The sequence below is a fragment of the Tauraco erythrolophus genome, chromosome 5, assembly GCF_009769465.1.
Source record: "Tauraco erythrolophus isolate bTauEry1 chromosome 5, bTauEry1.pri, whole genome shotgun sequence".
Classification (NCBI taxonomy): domain Eukaryota; kingdom Metazoa; phylum Chordata; class Aves; order Musophagiformes; family Musophagidae; genus Tauraco; species Tauraco erythrolophus.
This window is the reverse complement of record NC_141469.1, coordinates 17,878,036-17,899,564: the sequence shown is the minus strand read 5'-3', so window position 1 is coordinate 17,899,564 and position 21,529 is coordinate 17,878,036. Positions and strand designations below refer to the sequence as shown.

The window sequence follows — 21,529 nt, the reverse complement described above, 5'->3', positions numbered from 1 at the left end:
AAAGAAGAAATGGAGAAACATTTGCAGCAGAAAGAACTGATGCGTAAAGAGGCAAATGGCTACAAGAGAGTCTTCCTAAGCAAACATGACCTGAAGAGAACAGATGCTCATCTGTAGGACTTGGTTTAAAAATCAGTGGAAGATGAGACCTGTGTCTGCAGCCTCAAGAATTGTTAGTGGCCTCCTTTGCTGTTGGTGCAGAGTTTGAGGCAAACCTCCTCCATACTTGCTGCTACCTGTGTTCAGGTTGTGGCTGTGGGGACTGAACTGGGCCTCTGGGCCATGAGTTGAAACGGATGTCTCTGCTACAGGACTGCCAACAGCACATGGAGACATTGGAAAAAGATGGTCAAAGAGAAGTGGACAAGTGCGCTCTAGCTGGGTATTATGACAATGCAGAATGGTAATCACTGAATTTAGTTACAACATATTTTTGTCAATAACTAAATATCAAATGTGCTCAAGGCAGAATTTGACAGTCTACTCAACTTTAGGAATGGTGGCAGAGATGGAGATAGAAAGGAAATATATAGCTTGAGAGTATAATGTCCTCATGTCTTGCAATTTGAACTAATTAAAAGCAATAGTTGCATTAGTGAGAATGAGCAAATACGTTTGGTATGCTGATTCAGTTTGTTATTGTATAGCCATGTAACAGTAAGCTATACCTTGACTTGATTTGGAAATAAAATGCTGCCAACATACGTAAAATTATCTCTCAGATAGCAAAGACTTACATTAATTGTAATTAATTATATTGACTAGTACTTGCTTTCTTATTCTAGAGATTATTTGCATGTATGTTTTTTTTCTTGAACTGAGGAGAAAAAAGGTAAAAGCGTTGCTACTTAGATGAAAATGCAGGATGCAGGCACATGAAAATGTCTTGATACAGTGGTTTTCTTCTTTTTTTCTTTTTCTCTACCCCTCTGCCTCACGCCTTGTGTGTCAGTGAATGGTTTTCTGCTGGAAGCTTAGACTCCTTCTAGAAACTTCTCATATGTAGTGTCCTGCGTAATATGTGTTAATTTGCTTTTCTTATCTTTCGTCTGTGAACCACTCAGAAATACCGCAGAGATTTCCCAGGTCAGTGGGTTACAGACTGTAAGTCAGTGTATGGTGCACACAGTACCTTTGTATCTTTCACTTCTCTGAACTGAAAATGAGGTTTGATATCTTCAGGTATTGGTGCCTCCCATCTAAACAGATCTGGTTTTGTTTGGAGGTTGGTTTCCACTTTTGAACGGTTAGTGTTGCTGAAGGAGAGGTGGAAAAACAGGTCAATAAAGCCCTTGTTAAGATTTTAAAAGTTGTAGTGCTTTCTGGACTTATGAAGAGTTTATTGATGGTGTCAGCAGCACAGGAGCGAGTTTGCACGGAGCAGACTCTGCAAGGAAACACAGCTCTGTGTAATTGTCTAACCTGTCTGGCAGACATTCCCTTTCTCTCTCTACTCTACAAAATTGCCCACCTGATAATGAAAAAAAGGACAAAATCTAAACATATAGTTAAAATATTTTCCCTGTGTTCTTTAATGCAAATGTCAGTCATCTTAACCTTTTTCATCGCTGTATGCTAATTTTGCTTCTTGGCAATTAGTAAATGTTGGATGTCAAATTAAGTTAAAATTAATGGCAGAGGCAAATGTTGTAGTTATTAGCTCACAAGTGTCTTTAACTAGTAGTGCGTAGAGATGCATTCCAAGCATTGCAAACACCTATGGATTAACCATCAAATGATGGTGAAGATTAATGATTGGCCTTTTAGCTCACCAATTTAGAACAATTTCTGGTAATTAATTTTGTATTATCAGCTTTACAGTTGCAAATGCCTTAAGGAAAATAAAAAATGACTTGACTCAAGTACATTTAAGGTTCTTCAAGCTAACAGTTGCCTTGAAAATTGTTGCATGCTTGCAGACCCTAATGTTTAGTCTTTGATACCTTTAGATACAATCTCTGTCTACATGTATTTAGTAATCATAATTTCTACTGCATTTTGCATTTTCATCGATACTGCTTTTGTTAACCTTAGGTATTTTCTTTGTAGGGTGTATCGTTTGGCTTTGAACTTGTGCGCTTCATAAACGCCATGCCATGTGGCAGAAGTGTGGGGGAAGAATTGTTCAGTCCCTCCTCTTTTTCTTGGTTTCCTGTCGAACCAAATTACAAGTTAATATAGTGAGCAGAACTATTTATATAGACTTGTTGAAAAGTTTGGATTTTACAAAGCAGTATTTTTAAAATTTGTTTTCTTCATATAAATAAGAAAAACTAGAAACTCAAAATGCATATTTGAAAAATACTGGTTTAGGTAGTTGCATAACTTTGTGCACTGCTATTTTAATTTGAATGTTATTTAAAGAACGCTACTTAATAGGTTAAGTGACATGAATTCTTTCTGATGTTTATGGTGGAAGTAGAAATTGCCATCCTTTAAAGTGGATTTTGGCTTTTTTTTTTTGAGTGATGTTCTGCTGTAGTTCTGTACTGTCTAATTTTCTTTTCCAGCGCGTATCTCCTTGCAGTTTCTTGCACTGTTCTTAAATCAACGTAGGCTTTCATCAGATTGTGCTCGGATTTATTTGTCCATAAGTTTACATTGCTCATCTGTAAAGATAAGTTGTCTATATTGACCTTCTTGCCACTCTTTTTTTTTTTTTTTAGTAGTATTAGTAGTGATTAACAATCCTGAAGAGCACAGTTAGTTTTCCAGAGTGTTACTCTGTAATGGCTTCCAAGCCATTGTCTGTTCCCTGTTTCAGATGAGACTGGTTGTGAAATTATATTGCATCCTTGTACCATACATTGAATTTTTAACTGTTGACCATAGCTGGGTTGAAGATCAGCTTGTTGCAAAGTTGGTTGCACCTCTAACCCATACAGTCAGTAGAAGTCATACTTTCAACAGCTGTAGTTGGAAAAACAACAGTGCTTAGTTTGTCATTCATGATTCACATGTTGACATTCAAAATAAATACAAATACCTATGGTGCCTATCTGACTTCAAGGTAGCATGTGTAGGTTATTAGGAAAAACAAACCACGCAACAGGAAACTGTCCTAAAAGACAAAAGAAAGAAAGTAGCGTAGGAAGATTTTGAATAATGAATGAATAAGATAAGTATATATTGCTCATAAATATGGGGGAGGGCTTTGCTGAAACAGTGGCTGGTTTTTAGATAGAATTTGGTTTTGTGATTGTTTGGATTATAAAAAATAGGGAGTCTTAGATCTAGAGGAGCTTTTCTTCCAGCACTGAAATTTTATGAGTCTTTAGAATTAAATGAGAAGTTATGATGTGAAGGAAAGAGCTTGAAGGCAGGGGAACTCCATTGTTGGCAAGGCAATAAGGCCTTAAACTATTAAGAATAACTGAAATCTTGGCTATGACATGTTTATCAATGAGGCAGTGAAGCTGCTAATGAGGGACCAGAAAATTTGGAAGATTTCGGTAATGTAGTATGAAGTATGACATGCACAGAACAATCTTGTTAGGATGATGGAGATGTGGTGAAATGGCTTCCGTGACTGGGGTCATACCAGCCCTTTAGGGGAAGTACAGTCTGAGAAGATGAGGAATGGGAGCTGCCCTTTATGGGACAGAGCAGCTGGAGTGCATGACGCTCTACCTGGGGATAGATGAGGAGCCAACTGAGAGTTTCTGCATTAGAAATTAGTAACTGAGAGTTACTAATTAGAAATTAGCCAACTAAGAGTTTCTGCATTAGGATTAAAGAGAGGACCAGTAAAGGTGACATAGTGAGTGTCTGCTGCAGACTGCCTGACCAGGAAGAACAAGCAGATGAGGTCCTCTGCAGACAGATAGGAGCAGCCTCATGTTTGCAGACCCTGCCCCTCATGGGCCTGATATATGCCAGAGGGACAACACAGCAAGACATAAGCAATCCAGGAGGTTCCTTGAGTTCATTGCCAACTTCTTTCTTCTCCAAGTGATAGAGGAGCCAATGAGGAGAGGTGTTTTGCTGGACCCTTATACTCATCAGCAATAAGGGGCTTTTTGGGAATGTGAAAGTCAAAGGCAGCCTTGGCTGCAGTGACCATGAAATGGTGGAATCCTGAGGGGAGGGAGGAGAGTAAAAGCAAGCTCACAGCCCTGGACTTGAGGAGAGCAGGTTTTGACTTATGTTCAAGCAAGGTTGATTTAATGCTGTTAACAAGATGATAAATTTGGTTGGTAAGAGAACCTCTGAAGCTGTAATAGGCTTTTGTTAAAGGTGTTTGACTTGGTAGCACGCTAGAAAAAAAGTCAGCATTACAGAAAAAGAGTCCATCACAGGTTATACAAGCTGAGATATAACTAACTGACCATTTCTCCAAAAGTACTTGCCAGCACTGTAAAATGTGTTCGCGGTGTGGAAAGTGAGAAGCCATAAAGTATGCAAGAGTAAAAGCAACCTGTGAGTTTAATGAGACTTCCATCATCACTGGAATGATGCATGAAAATACTAATTAAAGATTTTTTGAAGAGCTGGAAATTGTTGAGCTGGAAAGGTTGCAGAGGGGGGTCACAGGAAGAGTTCTAGTCCTTCAGAATGAAAGCTCATTCTTTTTAGGTGGTCCTGTTACTTCTCCCTCTTTTAGGCTTTTAAAAACATCGTTATAGTATGTTAAAGAAAAAAAACAACACCTTGAAAACATGATATTGTTTTCCTCATGGAGGAGTTTTTAATAACTCTGAAATGCAGACATAATTGATGACTAGAAATTGAAGCTAGACTTTCAAAATGAAGAAGGGTGCATTTTTTTTTTTTCTTTTTTAGATGGTAGAGTAGATTTGGAACAAGTGATCCAGGGGAGATTTAATCTCTTGATTTCTAAAACCAAGCCTGGACAACTTTCTGGGTGCTGTCTTCCAATCTGTGTTACTTGACTCAGTGTGTAGGACAGTGGGTTAAAATGAAGAGCTGCGCTAGATGATCTGATGTTACTTTCTGGCCTTAACCTCAGTGATTTCTGGGAAGTGCTAGGGGAAAGCAACTGTAACAGAACTGATTATATGCTTTTAGAATGCATTTAAAGTTATAGTCCTTGATGCTTGCAATTTACTTGAACCAGGTTGGCAATTTATCAAAGCACTTACGTAGATAGGGCTGCCAGAACTTAGAACTTTATATTGCTGCTAAAGCTTGTTATGTTTTGTAAGGACCAGTGTAAGCATCAAGTGTTGCTTGATCAAACTCTTGCAATACTGAGAATGTGCTGTTTTTGCAAGGTGGATTTAGTAACTGCCAGCCCTGCAAAACATCTCAATGATTTGTTCCAATAAGATTGAATTGTTGCTGCTATTGAACACGTTCTGGGAGTTATGCACTACTCTCCATTTCAGTCAAGTTTGAGCATTGAAGAAAATCATGTTTTGAAACAGGTTCCTCCAGCCACTCTCTTGTGATCATCTTAGTGTCATCGTGCCTATGCCCATTTGTACTGGGGAGAGATGGCAGCAGCAGCAATAGAATTTGACATACATGTCTCCCTCATTTGCCCCTTTCCACAAAAAAAAAAAAAGGGAAAAAAGGTTCCATTCTCATCTTTATCTTTATCTAGCTTTGCCTTGGTTCAAGGTAACTAGTGAAATAAGATTTTTGGGGCTAGACCTGAGACTTGTTCAACAGTTTTGGATAATAAGAGTAGAATCCAGGTCTCATACTTGCATGTAGCTTAACAGTGTTAAAAAAGTAAGTATGCAGCATAGCTAAAACCCGCAAATAATTTTGAGGAGTCATTTTTGTTGTCAAGATTTCTTCTTCAGGAAAGTAATTGTTTGGCCAAAAGTAACAGCTTTGCCTAATCATGTTTCTGAAAACACATTAAAAATGCAAGGGAGAGCTTATTAGCGTGATCTGGTTTGGGTTTCTTTTGACACCCTGACTGTGGTACAATTCAAGAAAGAAGTATTTCTAAAATAGTCATGTCCCCTGCATGCTGTATTTATCAATACCCTATAATCAAATATTTTATAAGATCCAGTGTGACGGATGAACTTTCAGTAATTTGTTATCATTCACACTTTTTTATTTGTACATAACTGATTTAAAACTAGTACAGGAAGACTTTTTTAAAACAGAGGAAGATATCCTAGCTCTGTTGCTACAGACTCAAGTTTCAATTAAATCAGCTTGAACAAATAACATGCTTCAGGTCATGTGTTAGAACGAGTACACTGCCCCTACAGTACTTTAATTTGTATTTGATTGATGGAGAAAAATAGTCTGTTAAAAAGCTAATGTTGACAACACAACCTGTCAAGAATATTCCTTTTTATCTTTGTTTGCTCCTCTCTGAATTGTAAACTGTAACTTCTAGTACCGTTTTAACCTGTTAAGTTAGTTTTTGACTTACACGTATTGTCTTAAGACAAAGTATTTTCCCTGACTGATGGTCACTTTGAATACATGGAATTTTTAGATGAGATCCAAATGGATGAGTATAGTATGTAAGAGAATAAGAGAATGTGCCTTTGTATATTTAGTGAAATGTACCGCTCTGTCTACGGAAAATCTTTATCATAAAGAAAATGGTTTTTAAAAAAAAACACCTCAGCTGCAGCTTATATGTTGGGAGAATTTTGAGAACTAAGCTTGAAGATAAACACTTCTGTTATGGAAAATAAATCTAAATCGTAAATAGGAAGATGTGGATAAACTAAATTGAATGATGGCGTAATAAAAACTTCAGTTAGTCTAGTGAGATTTTCTTTCAATGCACAGCTATTTATTTAGGCAAATTAGTTTTATCAGTGTGTGTATGAAGAATTTTTCCACCTGGAATTTTCTTAAAAATACCTAAAAACATTAATAATTATTTTCAACTCATCTGTAGGAACATCATCTCACTTGGATCAGATTCTGTAGCTGTTCTCATGTGCCTTTACATAAAATTCTCCAGAGGAGTTTTCTATCATTTGGAGGTCCCCAGGATTTTGGCTTTGTTGCATGCTTCTCTCTGCTCTGACTTTGTGGGATTGTATTTTTTTTTTTTAATGTAAAAACTTGTCAAAAGTTTATTTCTCTTTGTGGATGTTGAACATACTCAAGATGCTAAAATGATGTGAAAGCTCAGCTATAGTAAGTGTCCCTGCTACTTATCACAGTGTGTCCCCCTTTACAAAAAAGTTGAGATTGTCGGTTATATCAAATTTAGTAATTCTCTGGATATTATGCTGTCACATTTTTGTCTGCGTCTTGTATCATTACATGAATGCAAGTAGCACAGATAACTCTAATTACAGATGACTGTAGCTAGCCTAGGAAATAATGCAAGTGTAGCTATAAATATTGAACTTGAAATATTTTTACTTCTTTTACTAGAAGTAGTCTTTAAAACTCTGAGTAAACATTTAATTTCCTGTCCTTAGGATCAGTCTAGGATTTTCTGACTCTGATGTTTAATCTTAACAACAGGTACCCTCAAAAACTTGTACTCAATTGGAGTGATCTCCAATGTGAAATTGTATTTTATCATGAGGACAGTATCCAATATAAATTTGTAGTGTAACTTTGTGATTGAGCATTATTTTGGTGGGTGTTTTTTTCAGGGAAAATAGTCATTAATATGTAATTTTTAATGTACTTTCAACTCTGTTGTTTTAGGTAACTTTTGAAATGCACAAAGAGAGTCTTTCTCAACTGTACAGGGAGTACCAAGGGAAAGGAGGTGAAGGAAGTGAAGTATGTTCTTCAACTCCAATTAGAACAATCTCTGGAGTTAGAAAAGAAGCTGAAACCAAGGAAAAGCAACAGTGTGTGGAGTTAACAGAAGTTGCTGCTGCTCCTTCCTGTGTTATTGGTGATGATACGGAGAGCAGTACTGAAAACAAAGAGACACATACCTCATTGGATGGTGACCAACAAACTTATTCAGTGTCTAATCACGGGGAGGAGTTAGAGGGGGAAGACAAGGAGACTACACAGGATGTAAAAGCAGTGTCTGGTGCAGCATTTTCTCCAGAACCAGAAGCCAGGAAGCCCAGTGTTTCAGAAATTAGTACTGGAATAGCTGAAGCAATTGAAGATTCTCTGAGCAAAGCTGACGAGCCTGTAGAGGAAACAGTACCTGTCACTGCTGATTCTTTAGCAATGCAAACTACTTTGGAAGGAGAAACTCCTGAAAGTCTGGAGAGACTGGAAAAATCAACAGTAGAGGTGGAAGATGAAGATGACTTTGTTGATTTGAAGGAGGAAAGTACTATGCCTTTACCTTCAGAAGAGCTCGCAGAAACAAACAAGGAATGTAGCTCTAATGAAAGCCAAGTGACAAAACTGGAAAAAGCAGTAGAGAAGCAACTGGAGTCTGTGCTTTTAAAATCTGAAGATACTGAGGGTGTGGATGGGAAAAAACAAGAACTGACTTCTTTACCAGAAACAGTGAGTTCTTCAAGTGAAGAAGTAGCGACTCAACCGAGTTCAGAAGGGAAAAAGAAGCTGGAGGAAAAAAAGATTCCTTTTACTGAAACTAAAACAACTGAAGAAAATGCAAATGCGCGTGTGTCAGAGCCTGCTGGAGCCCCTGACAAAAGAATCACCAAGCTTGATGTTTCTAGTGTTGCATCAGATACAGAAAAACTGGAACTGAAAGCTAACACGTGTCTAGAAGCACCTTTACCCCCTAGATCCATACCTGAGGTAAATTCTACCTGTCCTTCTCCTATCTAGCTTAAATATAAAAGGAAGTTCTTATTTTATGAGATTTTTAAAAAAGTTTGCCCATACACATTTTGGGGATTTTAATTTTTGTGAGCTATCTAAAGAATGCTTTCAACACTTGATTAAAATAGCTGTAATTCTTGCTAATTTGTGTACTGACAAGTCTCTAGGACTTTATTCTTTGTACATCCATTTATGGATGCTGATGGAGACTGAGTATTTGGGTAGATGGACACTTCATCTGTGTTGGTACTTCTGTTCTTAAGTTTGAAGAATTGAAAGAAACATTTGTATGTTCTGAGGGGGTTTTATCTAGAATTTCTTCTACTTCTTTACTTAACCTCACTTTTACTCTTTTCAATCTGATTTCTTATAATCTTAACTTGTATAATTATTGAGAAGCGAACATTGCTTGGGCATAAAAAAATAGCACTGAGTTTTTTTCATTTCCTGATGGAACTTGTGAAAATATATTTTGCACTAGCTTTTCTGCAGGAGGTTCACTGCCCCCATTTGTCAGAATTGTTGTTCCATCATGTCAGTCCATCTTTTTTGTACGAGTGTAATTTACAACTAGGCTTCTGTTGCGTGCTGCAGTGCTTCACGCCTCTAGCCTTTAGTTTCTAACTCAGCTTTTCATGGTTAAATAGTCACGTATCTGAGTACTTCCCTTCTGCAGAGATACCTGCTAATGGATGCTCTCCATTCTGCACCATTCTTCCTTAAAGGAGGAAAACCACTGTCTACAGCAACATATACTCCCCCTGTGGTAAGGTTGGGTTGCTGCTTGTATATGCCTAGACTGACAGATGTGGTAGTGCAGCTGTAGAGTAGTTTGTAGGTTTGGTATCTCCAGTAAATAGCATTTGTGTAATAGCTTTAGCTTTATTTGTAACCATGTGCACAGTCTAAACTTATTGAATATATAAAACCATAAGTCTGTTAAATGCATTCAGTGTATGCCAAGGAAACTAATAACCAGAGTGTGGGTGTGGTGTTTTTTTTGTCTGCAAACTGTGTATTCAGACCTCAAGGCAGCAAGATTCTTCAGGACAAGAGGTAGCTGCTCCATCAGATGGGCGGAGAAGAGACTCTAGGTCGACTGTGTTCCGTATTCCTGAGTTTAAGTGGTCACTGATGCATCAGCGCTTGCTCACAGACTTACTGTTTTCCATAGAAACAGATATACAGATGTGGAGAAGGTAAATATTTATTCTTTATGAGAAATCATCTAGACTGGCATTTCAATTATAATTAACTTGAGATTTCATTGAAACTGCATCAGAGATGCTCTTTGATTTTGAATTTTGCATGTCTGGTATTTTACTCATTCAGTAGCCTTACTTATTTTGTGACTTATACCCAGATATTCTCAGATTTTTTTTAAGACTCTTTACAGACATAGATGTGTATTGGTTGAGGGCCTGAAAATATATTTTGACTGAAATCATGGCTACTTTTAAGTCAATGGCAGTCTTGCTGTTGATTTTTATTGTATCGTGATTTTCAGGTAATGTATGTAAGGACCTGTGTCTCTTATTAGTATCTAAATATGGACTAAAACCCCCCAGACTATCCCAAATAGTATTTATTACTCCTGCATTTACACATGCTATGTTGCTACTTTGATAGCATTCTGTGAATACTGAGATGTTAGGGAAGAGATCCTGCCCCTGTACTCGGCACTGGTGAGGCCGCACCTGGAATATTGTGTCCAGTTTTGGGCCCCTCGCTTTAAGAGAGATATTGAGCTCCTGGAGCGAGTCCAAAGAAGGGCGACTAAACTGGTCAAGGGGCTGGAAAATAAAACTTATGAAGAGAGGCTGAGGGAGTTGGGGCTGTTTAGCCTGGAGAAGAGGAGGCTGAGGGGAGACCTGATTACGGCCTACAAATACTTGAGAAGGGATGGTGGGGAGGTGGGGGAAGGGCTCTTTACATTAGTGATGGGTGATAGAACAAGAGGAAATGAGCATAAGCTTAGTCAGGGGAGATTCAGGTTGGATGTTAGGAAGTATTTCTTCTCTGAAAGGGTTGTCAGCCACTGGAATAGGCTGCCCAGGGAGGTGGTTGAGTCCCCATCCCTGGATGTGTTTAAGAATAGGGTGGATGATCTACTTGAGGATATGGTTTCATGGGGATTAGGGACGGTTGGACTCGATGATCTCTAAGGTCTTTTCCAACCTAGAAATCTATGAATGAATCTATGAATGAATGAATGTTCTATGCATTTAAAAATTAACTTGTAACAAGGATCTGGAATGTAATCATCAAGATGAATTTAGTAAAAAAAGGAAACTTTGAAAACAGTGGTAATTCTGCGTTTTTAATGTTAAAATGTAATGACTGAAATAAGAGCGGTGTCTATTATTAGCTTGTATTAGTTAAATGTCAGATTTGAATTGAACCATATAGCTGTACTGACCCTGTAAAAAGGTATGTAAGGATGACAAAATAGAATATTTAAGTGATTAAAACAATTAAAACTGACAGGATTTTTTGTCTGACTATAATTTTTAGGATGTGATTAAATTGACTTCTCAGGACATCATCACATAGAGTCAAAATATATTTTTAGTTTAGATCCTGTTTTGAAAATCTATTTCCGTGCTTAACAGGATTTAAGTTTTTGTGTTTCGATGGGTTTTAATTTCTTTGAGAAGCCCTTAATGTTTGCTTTATTTTACCGAAGATATAAATTCACATCTAGTTCACACTTCTAGGAAACTTTTTGTCGTATTGCCCGATACGACGGCTTTTGCTATAGCAAGTAATCATAGACCAGCCTATGGTATATTTTATCCAAATGATGATTAACACACACCTTTATGGTTTTAGCAAGCAATGATCTAGAGAGGTTTAAGAACAGAAAGGAAAGGTAGTTTTAGATTTAGATTAAGGTACATCAGTTGACCCTTATGGTCATGTGATATTTGTTGCTCCAGTGCTAACTATCTGTTTTTAGTTTTATGAAAGCATAAAGGTGCTAAAATACCACAAAAGTAAAGCTGTGTTCTGAATGTTTTTTTTTGGACAGCCATTCTACAAAAACTGTGATGGACTTTGTGAATAGCAGTGACAATGTCATATTTGTGCACAACACAATTCACCTCATTTCTCAAGTGATGGACAACATGATCATGGCTTGTGGTGGTATATTGCCATTGCTTTCTGCTGCCACGTCCGCTACTGTAAGAAATTTCATTTTTATTTGGAAATTTATCGCTTGTGGGAGGATGCCTTTCTTTCTGCAGTCTGTTAACTATTATATCTGTCCTTTCGGGTAACAGGAATGCATGTGGGATATTTCCATGAGCATCTCTCTCTCTCCCCCCTCCCTTTGCTACCTCCATGCTGTCTTTAAGATAAATTGAGTGCCTGCCCTCTTTGCCTGAAGACAGAAAAAGAAATTGCCTAGCTTCATTGTCCCACAGTGGTCTGGAATGGGATTAAATCCCAATACTAATGATTGTTCCTAGAATATGACTAATTACTACTTTTGAGTGTGACTGAAAATGAACTTTCTGCATACTTTTTTCGTCTAAGTTGTAGGAATATCACCTTTGTGAAGAAGTAAATGTTGCTTTCAATTGTTTTGTGTAGCATGAATTGGAGAACATTGAGCCAACTCAAGGGCTTTCAGTAGAAGCATCTTTAACATTTCTGCAGAGATTAATCAACCTTGTGGATGTGCTAATTTTTGCAAGTTCTCTTGGTTTCACTGAAATTGAGTCTGAGAAAAATATGTCATCTGGAGGAATTCTGCGACAATGTCTTCGTCTGGGTAAGCAAACAAAACCACTTAATGAGCACAGGAGGTTGCTGTTACTAAATAGCAATTGTTAGCTTTAATTTTCTTTCTGTCCTTTTTGTGTTAAATCAAGGTTAGATTTAGTCAAAGAAGCATTGGAATCTTTTGCTATTTTATTATTACTGTATTTTGCAATGCCTATACGTGGGGTTCTTTTTTAAAAGGTTTAAATAAAATAAATAAAGCTTGGTAGCCTGACTGTTGTGGGTGTGTGCTTTCATTTTATCCATGAAGGTCTTTCTTTTGCCGAAGTTCTCCAAATAGTCAAGGCTGAGAATATAGCAGCTTTAAGAAAAAGAAATCTTGTCCTATGTATAAAAACATGAACCTTTACAATACATAGAAAAGAGGTTTACATCTTGAGGTCAGTCAAGATACGGTGAAAACCAGAGATGAAAATTTCTGAAGAGCAGGGTTCAAACCGGGCAGTAATTGTATCCAGTATTATAGTATGTTTGCATCAAATTGGTTTGGAAGTGGTCATGACCTGAAAAAAGTAATGATTATTCTGGAAATGAGGACATAGAACATCATAACTGGGTTCAGTTAGTTAACAGAGGAAGAGATTATTCATGCTAGTTGTATGCCATAAGACTTTTTGTAATGAAAAGTTTAATTTGCTTGAGCGCCAGAGCAGCTCAGAGCCTCAACAGTAACTAGCCTTCCTCTCCCTTTCTAGGCAGTTAAAACTTTGTGCAGGTAGAACAATAGTTATGGGATGCAAACAGGTATAGAGGTGGGGTGGTTCTTTTTTCCTTTGAAAGTAGGATTAGAAGATGAAACGGGTACAATTGTGAATCTAAAAAAATAAAACTTCAGACCTTTTAGTCCAAACACAGCATTGTGAAGGAAACATTGTCTTTTGTTTTGCTAGTGTATCACTTGTCTGTCTTCCTTGCTAGCCTGAAATTTAGCTGTCTCCACCCTCCCCACCCCGTGGTTGTATGCATGGTAAAATTTCAATGAGGGTGCTAACTTACTCACTTTGAAGTATCTGTTAGATATAGCATATGTGTTCTAATACTTTAGTTATAAATTACTAAAGAATTTTAAGCAATTGTGTGACTTTAAAATTTATGGAAGCTAAATATCATTTGACTGATGTGCTTACAGTTTTTATTTTGTGATAAACAGAAGTGTATTGTGCATCTCTGGAAGGGATATAAACGACAGTTTCCCCGCAGTAATTCTTGACGTTTGTTTTCCTTTAAAGTATGTGCGATAGCAGTAAGAAATTGCCTGGAGTGTCAGCAGCATGCGCAGATGAAGCCTGCTGGAGACATTGGGAAGAACCAAAAAACGGTGCAGGGCTTTATAGGAACAGGAAAGTCTGCAGCGAAGGCAAGTATAAGACAATATTCGGGAAGGCAGAAGTCAATAATTATTACTCTGTACAGAGGGCTAAGTTCTTAAATTTATACCTGCACCACTGATACTTTATTAGAGCTGAGGGGCATGGACACTGGAAATCCTGAAGGTAGTTTTTCAAAGATGTGAATTTAACACTTACATATTTAACCTTCTGCAGTTAAATAAATCTGTCACAAGAATTTGCCAGATTTTTTTTTCCTTTCAAGATGAAACGCGTGTCTGGTCTTTGTGCTCTCGTTATGGCAATATGATGTACAGTGGGTGGTTGTACACTTTTAATGATTGTTGGTAGAATGCTTTTAAAAACAGAATCTGAAACAACTGCTGTTATTTTTTTTTTGAGTAGAGTCCAGTGGACATAGTGACCGGTGGCATTTCTCCAATACGAGACCATGACAGACTTCTACAGGATATGGATATTAATCGACTTCGAGCAGTAGTGTTCAGAGATATAGTAAGTTACAAACAACGTTGTGTTCTTTGGAGCTAGATTTCTGCATGTATCTGTTTGCTGAACACTTGCTATGTGTTATGCAGTTTGGCTAAATTAAATTTACAAAAACTGAATACTGCTTGCAGTAATTAGGAACACATAATACTCTGCAGCTGTTGGGGCGTTTGGGATTGGAAAGAGAGAGAGGTGAAAATTGCTGCCTGCTGATCAGGCTCTTTCGTGTGTTCCTAAGACCTGATTCTCTGGAATTCTGCCTATTGTATATTGGAAGGGACCTTAAAGATCATCTAGGCCCAGCCCCCCTGCCATGGGCAGGGACACCTTTCACTCCATAAGGTTGCCCAAAGCCTCATCCAACCTGGCCTTGAACATTTCCAGGGATGGGGCAGCCACAACTTCTCTGGGCAACCTGTTCCAGTGCCTCACCACCCTCAATGTAAAAAATTCCTTCCTTATATCTAATCTAAATCTACCCTCTTTCAGTTTAAATCCATTGCCCCTTGTCGTGGCCTAGCCCAGCTGGCAACTAAATGCCACACAGCTGCTCACTCACCCTCCCCCACCCTCAGGGGATGGGGAGGAGAATTAAAGGGGAAAAGGGAAAGAAACCTATGGGTTGAGATAAGAACAATTTAACACTACTAATAAGAATATATTTATATATATATGTATAATGATAACAATATATACAAACAAGTGATATACAATGTAATTGCTCACCACCTGATGACCAAGGCCTGTCCTGTCCCGGACTAACGATCCCAAAACAGGTAAGTCCTGACACCGCAAACCCAGACGAGTGAGAGGCCCGAAAAGAGAGAGAGAGAGCACTCCGAGATTCCGAGAGTGAGAGCCCCTGGAAGAGCAAAAGCCCGTCTTTCCATTCAACCCTCATCTTTATACTGGGCATGACGCTGCATGATATGGAATACTCCATTGGCCAATTTGGCCCTCAATCCTAAGTCTAAGATCAAATCACAGGGGCAGCTGTGGGCCCTTTGTCCCAGCCATGCTTCCCCCCAGCCTGTTGTGCTCCTGCACACTGGAAAAAGACGGGAAGCTGAAAGGTCCTTGATGTCTCAGCACCAACTATAAACATCAGTGCACTATCAAATTCTTCTCATGATGAATCTCAGACAAAACCAAAACAGAGCTCCTCTAGCTGCTAAAAAGAACAACTAACTCTGTCCCAGCTTAAACCAGGACACCCCGTGTCCTATCCCTACATGCCCTTGTAAAAAGTCCCTCTCCAGCTTTCTTGTAGGCCCCCTTTAGGTACTGGAAGGCTGCTAGAAGATCTCCCCACAGATATATTAAATATGCTGTGTTTACTACAAATATATACTTTCACTTGCTGTACATAGACGAACTGTTTATGTATACAATGTTTCATAAAGATGTTTATGAGTACTTTTTGAAAAATGATTATCTTTCTAGCTAATTAGAAATTGGAGGTCATTTCTAATTCCTTTACTTCCTCTCAGAGGAACCAATTTGTGTGCATGTGCTGTAAATATGCATATGTTTTTTAGTCTTGAATTGACTAAAAATAGCTTTGTCCTGTGTCAGCAACTTTATAGCTGATATTGAGGAAATTGAGATTGATTGCTTAAAAAAAACACCTCTGTAAGCAAATACAGCGGCTGTAATGGCTGTGAGTCATTGGTGGCCACAAGCTTGAACACCAGAACTTATTTTACAATAATTGGACTATTTAGCAAGTATAATGATTTACACAGTGACTTTTGTTCTATCCAGAATAGTGAAGGATCTTTGGTTTTTATCTTTACAGCAATTATTGATTGAAACAAGCTTCTTTCAACCTCTACTTCAGTGTGCAAAAGAGTAACAGGGAGTGAATCTTCCATACTAGTGGCAACTAAAATAATCCTAATGATGCAAACTTCAAAATCAAGCACATTTTATGTACTCATTTTTTCTTAAAAAAAACCCCAACAGTGTACACACAGAACCTCTGCTTCTTTTGCTTGTCTAATCCACCAGGTTTTCCATTTCACAAATAAACAATGATGCAGTAACTCTGCTTTTTGGCTACTGTGGTGAGCTGAGGAGGAAGAGTAGACTTTAAGAGATCTAATTTGGAATAGTTTTTATCTGAGCTGCTTATACTTGTGTCTAAATATTTTGTTTGATTTGCATGTAGTTTCTTACATTTTGTTCAGCACATAGAATTGTGATTGGCATAATTTGAACCTATATAGGAGGAACTCAGATGGGTTCAGTTTAGCCACCAGTAGTAGTACTTCTGGTAGTAGATGAACTTTATTTCAAGAAGTTCTTGAAATAAACATAGCAGAAAAAATAAGGAAGGAGTAGTGCTAATTCACCGGATTACAAGTTTAAGTACAGTTAGAAACTTCTTGCCAAATTCATCTAGCAAGAAAGTTCTTTATAATCCTTACTGTTGCAAGGGACTTCCCTCAAACTTGTGCTGTGCTTGCCTGATGCTAACCTGTTATTAGCTTACTGTTTCTGTCCTGTTCCATGAAAGTTAAGGATTTGTGTCAAGCTGAGGGGAATACAGGTTGTTTCTTCAGTGTAACAGATAGGATCCAGCTGCGTTATCTAGTTCTTAATGGAGAATTTCTCATAAGCTTCTCCCAGCATAGCTTATTAAAAAACTCTTAATGAAATGTGGGACTTCAATAGGCACTACAGGCACGATAAGATGAGCTTTATAGTTTAACTTACTTCCTTGAACTGTTCAGAGGGAAAAATTGAATGCTACCTGAGTCCTTGTGTAAATGAGGGGAAAAAAACAAACCAAACCAGAACAAAAACCCAAACACTCTCTCAGCAAGGATCCAAATACTCAGTTCTGTGATCCAAAAGTGTACAAAGCTTTTCTTCCTTCGACAGCCAAAGGGGACAGGCTTAGGCTAAATCATAATGTTTACTCAGATCTGGGATGTGACTCTTTACTCTGTTTCACTAGGAGAGACTGAGTACTCTGGGGAGATACCTGGCATACATATCAAGATTTGTTTTTAAGATTTTCTTAAAATCTCTTCATGAAGTTACAGCTGTAATGCGAATGCGTATTTGCCAATTCTTGTTTAAATTGTATGTAGTACGATACATCCATCTGGACAATCTGATGTTGAAATAAAACCTTAACGCTGATTCTGGAATTTGTTCCACTTCCTTCATTAATATGTAATAGTTTATAAATGCTTTTACAGCTCTGAGTGTGCTTGCCTGGTTGTACTTGCCAGCAATTGGTGTTACTATCTTGGCATATTTGAGGAAATGTAATAGAGGAAACACCTGTGAATAAATAAAGGGGACCTAGTCCCTGCACTAATTCGAAGCATGTAGTCAAAGCACACAACCTTAGTCAAAGTTGTCATATTTATAAATGAAAAATGAAAGGATTAGTGCCACTTGAATACAATTGCTGTATTACCTAGCTTTATAGGTGAGACAAACTGTGGCTAGAGAATATTGTTCTTCCATTGTTGACATATCGGCTTACTCTCGGTCTGTTTATGGTAGCGCTGGGCATACTTTACAGAAAAATAAACATGCTGCTGAAATTGTAATGGAAAAACCTGTGTGTGTGTGTCCTTTTTGTTACAGGAGGATAGTAAACAGGCTCAGTTTTTGGCTTTGGCTGTTGTGTATTTTATTTCTGTGCTCATGGTTTCGAAATACAGAGATATACTGGAACCTCAGAATGAAAGACCACCACCAAACCATCGGCAGTCATTGAAGGAATCGGAGAATGAAAACGGTACTCCTGCTACAGGTGAACTGTTAATCATTTTTCCAGCTGAAATAGTGTTGTTCGCTCATCTCAAAATTCTGTAGAAGTCCATGTGCAATTGTATAGAAGTATGCACGTTGTAACCACTTAAACAACGTTATAGTGTTCAATTTGCCTCAGTATTTATGTGCATCTTTTTCTGATTTGAGAAGAACCCAATCCGTAGGTTGATTTTTTTGCGATGTAGAGAGGGTTAATCTCTCTGAAGTAGCTAAGTATTCACAAATGCTTGTTGCAGAATCGTTACTATTTTGGATAAGGTTAAGTATGCATAAGAACAGACTGGCAGGTTTTGTTTCCACTATAAGACTTCTTTCTCCTATTCTTCTTTAGGGCAATCAATTAATTTTCATTCTTTGACCGTTGAGTCGATGTCTTTCGTTTCCTTGTTTCAATTTTTTTATAACTTTTCAGGCTTCTCAGAAATTAGAAGGAAATTTTTCTGTTCTAAGTTTCCTATTAAATACTTATAGATAATATTAAATCTCTAAGTAAGAGGAAATACGTATAGCTGTGTTATTTCACTTGTCACCTGTTGGTGTTGTGTCTTTAGGAGCAATGTAGTGAATGCAGTTCTGTTAATAATGAACTTAAAATGTACTTTCTGGTTTTGATATGAACAGATGTGGAAAACCCATCCGCTGCTCTCGGTGTTTCAGCCTCCACTGAAGATTCAGAAAGTACAGCATCTGTACAAAGAAGGGATTCTGGTCTTGGGGAGGAACCAGCTTCAGGGCAGACAAACAGTTCTGGTAGTGTTGCTGAAGCAGAACCTGTGGATGTCAGTGCAGGTCCAGATGCAATCAGTGAAGTACTATGTACACTCTCATTAGAAGTAAATAAGTCTCAGGAGGGCAGAAGTGAGACAGGAACAGAGGATAGTAAGCCTGCAAGTTCTCTGCCAGCTGCAAAAAATGTCAATGTCAAGGACATCCTGAGAAGCTTGGTAAGCACACCAGCTGATGGGACTGCAGTGGATGCTGCTCTTCTGCCGCCGGCCTTCCTTGGAGTTCTTGGTGATGGAGGTGCCGAACAGCCTGTACAGTTCCATTCCTTTGACAGGTAATGTAACTTCTGAAATATTTGGGATATTTCATTTTGCTTAAGATGTCTGTAAGGAATAGAAAAATGCAGGTTTCAGTTTATCAGATCTCATGTACAGTGTCATCTAGTACTTAATATAATCAAGACACTTCGGTTTATGAGTAGAAGTAGTCCACTGACGTCACAGAGGTTCGTCATGAAGGTACGCTCTGCAATTGGTGGGATGCTGTGTTGTGCTACCAAAAACTGGAAATGAAAAGTGACTGGTCATTGGCTTGTACCTGAAAGTCTCGAAGCCAGCACCTGTTTGAGAGTTAACTCTTCTGTCTCCATACATGTTACAGCTCAAAAGCAATATGGTAGGAGGACCAATAAGTTGCCTAGAAATTACTTCAAGAGTAAAAGATTAAGGGTGTAAGCTGTTCTTTTGTCTTTTCTGTTCTCCCATTCCTGACTGCAGTGCTTGCAGATGAGTGCTGCTGTACTGTGCATAGTTAGTCAGTTTTAAATGACTCGGGAAATAAATTAGACAATAAGTAACTTAATGTAGTGATGTGTAGATTAGCTTGTGTATTGATCACAAAGCTATATATGGGCCTACAAAAGAATACTGGTTTAATAATAGTTACAAATGGAATGAAAACAATGGAGTAATCATCTTGGTTTTCTTCTCCCTGTAAAATACTCCCATGTTCATTTATGAAACTGCATCTGTGTTCTACCTTCTGGTGCTAAAGTCCTACTTTAAAATTATTATTAGTAAAGAGGGATTTCAATCTAAAAGGAAAAGAAAAACAAAGCAGGAATGCCCCATTTTAAATCCACTGCAGAGTATTAAGGCAGGCAGATAACTTTTTAAAACAAAACAACATTTTAGAAGTTATTATAACAACAAAGCAAATCTAACAGCTTCGGGATACATTTACTGAATGAAGCCTGAAAGATTTAATGTCTTCTATGTCTCAGTCTCATTAGCTCCTTATCTTTTCTCAAGTATAGTAGACCACATTGTATTTTACTATGCTTACTGACTTTTACCTCTCCAGGATTCTCGAAAACAACAAAAAAACAGAACAAAAGAAAGAATCCCGTAACACTTGCATTCCTGCCTCTAGAAAAGCCTTACACATATCCAGAAATCCTGCAGTCTATCTGGTGCAAGGGGATCCCTTGTTACCATACCAGTGTCTGATCCTCTGCTTATTCCTGAACTTCCTCTGGCTCTGATGTCTTTGCAGTCTATGGCTGCCTTGCTCAAACTAACAAACTTAGATGACCCAAAAAAGGAGGGCAGCTCTGCCAGGGGTGTGGATGCAGCTGTCACAACATGTCTTCTCAGCTCAGATTGCTGTATCACTAGTGGGGGAAGAGATGGTGGTGGTTGTCTGGCTACAGACAGGTGGTGTATGCTAGCATTTGGCCCCCTTGCTCTTGTCTCAAAGTAAATACTGTGTTCTGCTTGCGGTGCTAAACAGGGAGTCTTGTTTTGGGAGCAGTAGGAGGATGGAGGCAGACAGGGAAAACTGGGACAAGAGGGACACTGAATTAGAACTTGTCACACCTCTCTCCCAACTGCTGCTCAAGTGCTTTTAGCACTTCCCCAGTGAGTCCTATCATTGCTTTTTACAGCAAGTGGGCAGTTGATGTGAAATAGCGTAATGTTTTGGACTGTGACTAATGTTTTTCCTCTGGAAATTCTTATTGTTCTTTGCTGAATGGTAGAGATTTGAACCACAAAATAGCATTTGTCTGGAGATCTGCTACAGAAGTACATGTTGCACTTAGCGATAGCTAAAAAATAATTCCTAAAACTGAATGTGCGTGTTGCCTGTGCAACTCTGATTTGAATTGGCATAAAGCAGGTTGACTATACGGGAAGTAATTCAGCACTTACAGTCCTGATATCTGACATAGGTAGATTACACCTATAAAACCTTCTTATCAGAGGAAACTGCGATTTAATTTGATAACGTACACTAATGAAATACTGGACATTGGTAGCAGCGCTTCAGTCACTTGCAATTCTGTCTTCTTTTTCCTGTATAGTTAGAAAGACACTCAAATAATGAAAAAAAACCTTAAATTGAAGTGTTTTGTGAAGCAACTCACTGCAAAGTTGAACTACTTGCTGTTTTGCTCTTTTACTTTTCCAGTGCTGCACTGCCCCAGATACTCTTCTCTCCTTTTCCCACCTCCGAAGTGCCAGCCGTTTGTAACCACAACTCTCAACATTCTCTCACTTAACCTTGAGACAGAATTACTGTATCAGATACTGAAAGGAAGCTAGTCTGGTGAAGGAATGTATAGGAGTGAAAGGGGTGCATGGCCTGAAGCAGTAGACAGCGCCATGCTTGTGAATGGAACTGCAGAGGGCAAGAGGTTTTGTAGAGGTTTATGTAGC

The 21,529-nt window shown here is 38.3% G+C and overlaps 1 protein-coding gene across 5 annotated transcripts in view; it reads left to right on the top strand.

The window, feature by feature from the left end:
* The window catches only part of LRBA (LPS responsive beige-like anchor protein), a 422,962-nt gene that overhangs the window by 73,794 nt on the left and 327,639 nt on the right, over positions 1–21,529 (top strand). For 2 of the 5 annotated variants that reach the window (XM_086612271.1, XM_086612272.1), the window contains exons 22-29: positions 7,612–8,643; positions 9,691–9,866; positions 11,699–11,852; positions 12,265–12,445; positions 13,686–13,813; positions 14,190–14,297; positions 17,898–18,066; positions 18,708–19,146. In XM_086612271.1, the coding sequence (XP_086468397.1) occupies positions 7,612–8,643; positions 9,691–9,866; positions 11,699–11,852; positions 12,265–12,445; positions 13,686–13,813; positions 14,190–14,297; positions 17,898–18,066; positions 18,708–19,146 (2,387 nt within the window). Of the gene's footprint in view, positions 1–7,611; positions 8,644–9,343; positions 9,439–9,680; positions 9,867–11,698; positions 11,853–12,264; positions 12,446–13,685; positions 13,814–14,189; positions 14,298–17,897; positions 18,067–18,707; positions 19,147–21,529 lie in introns of all 5 variants that reach the window. The other 3 variants (XM_086612269.1, XM_086612270.1, XM_086612273.1) reach the window with 3 other exon arrangements.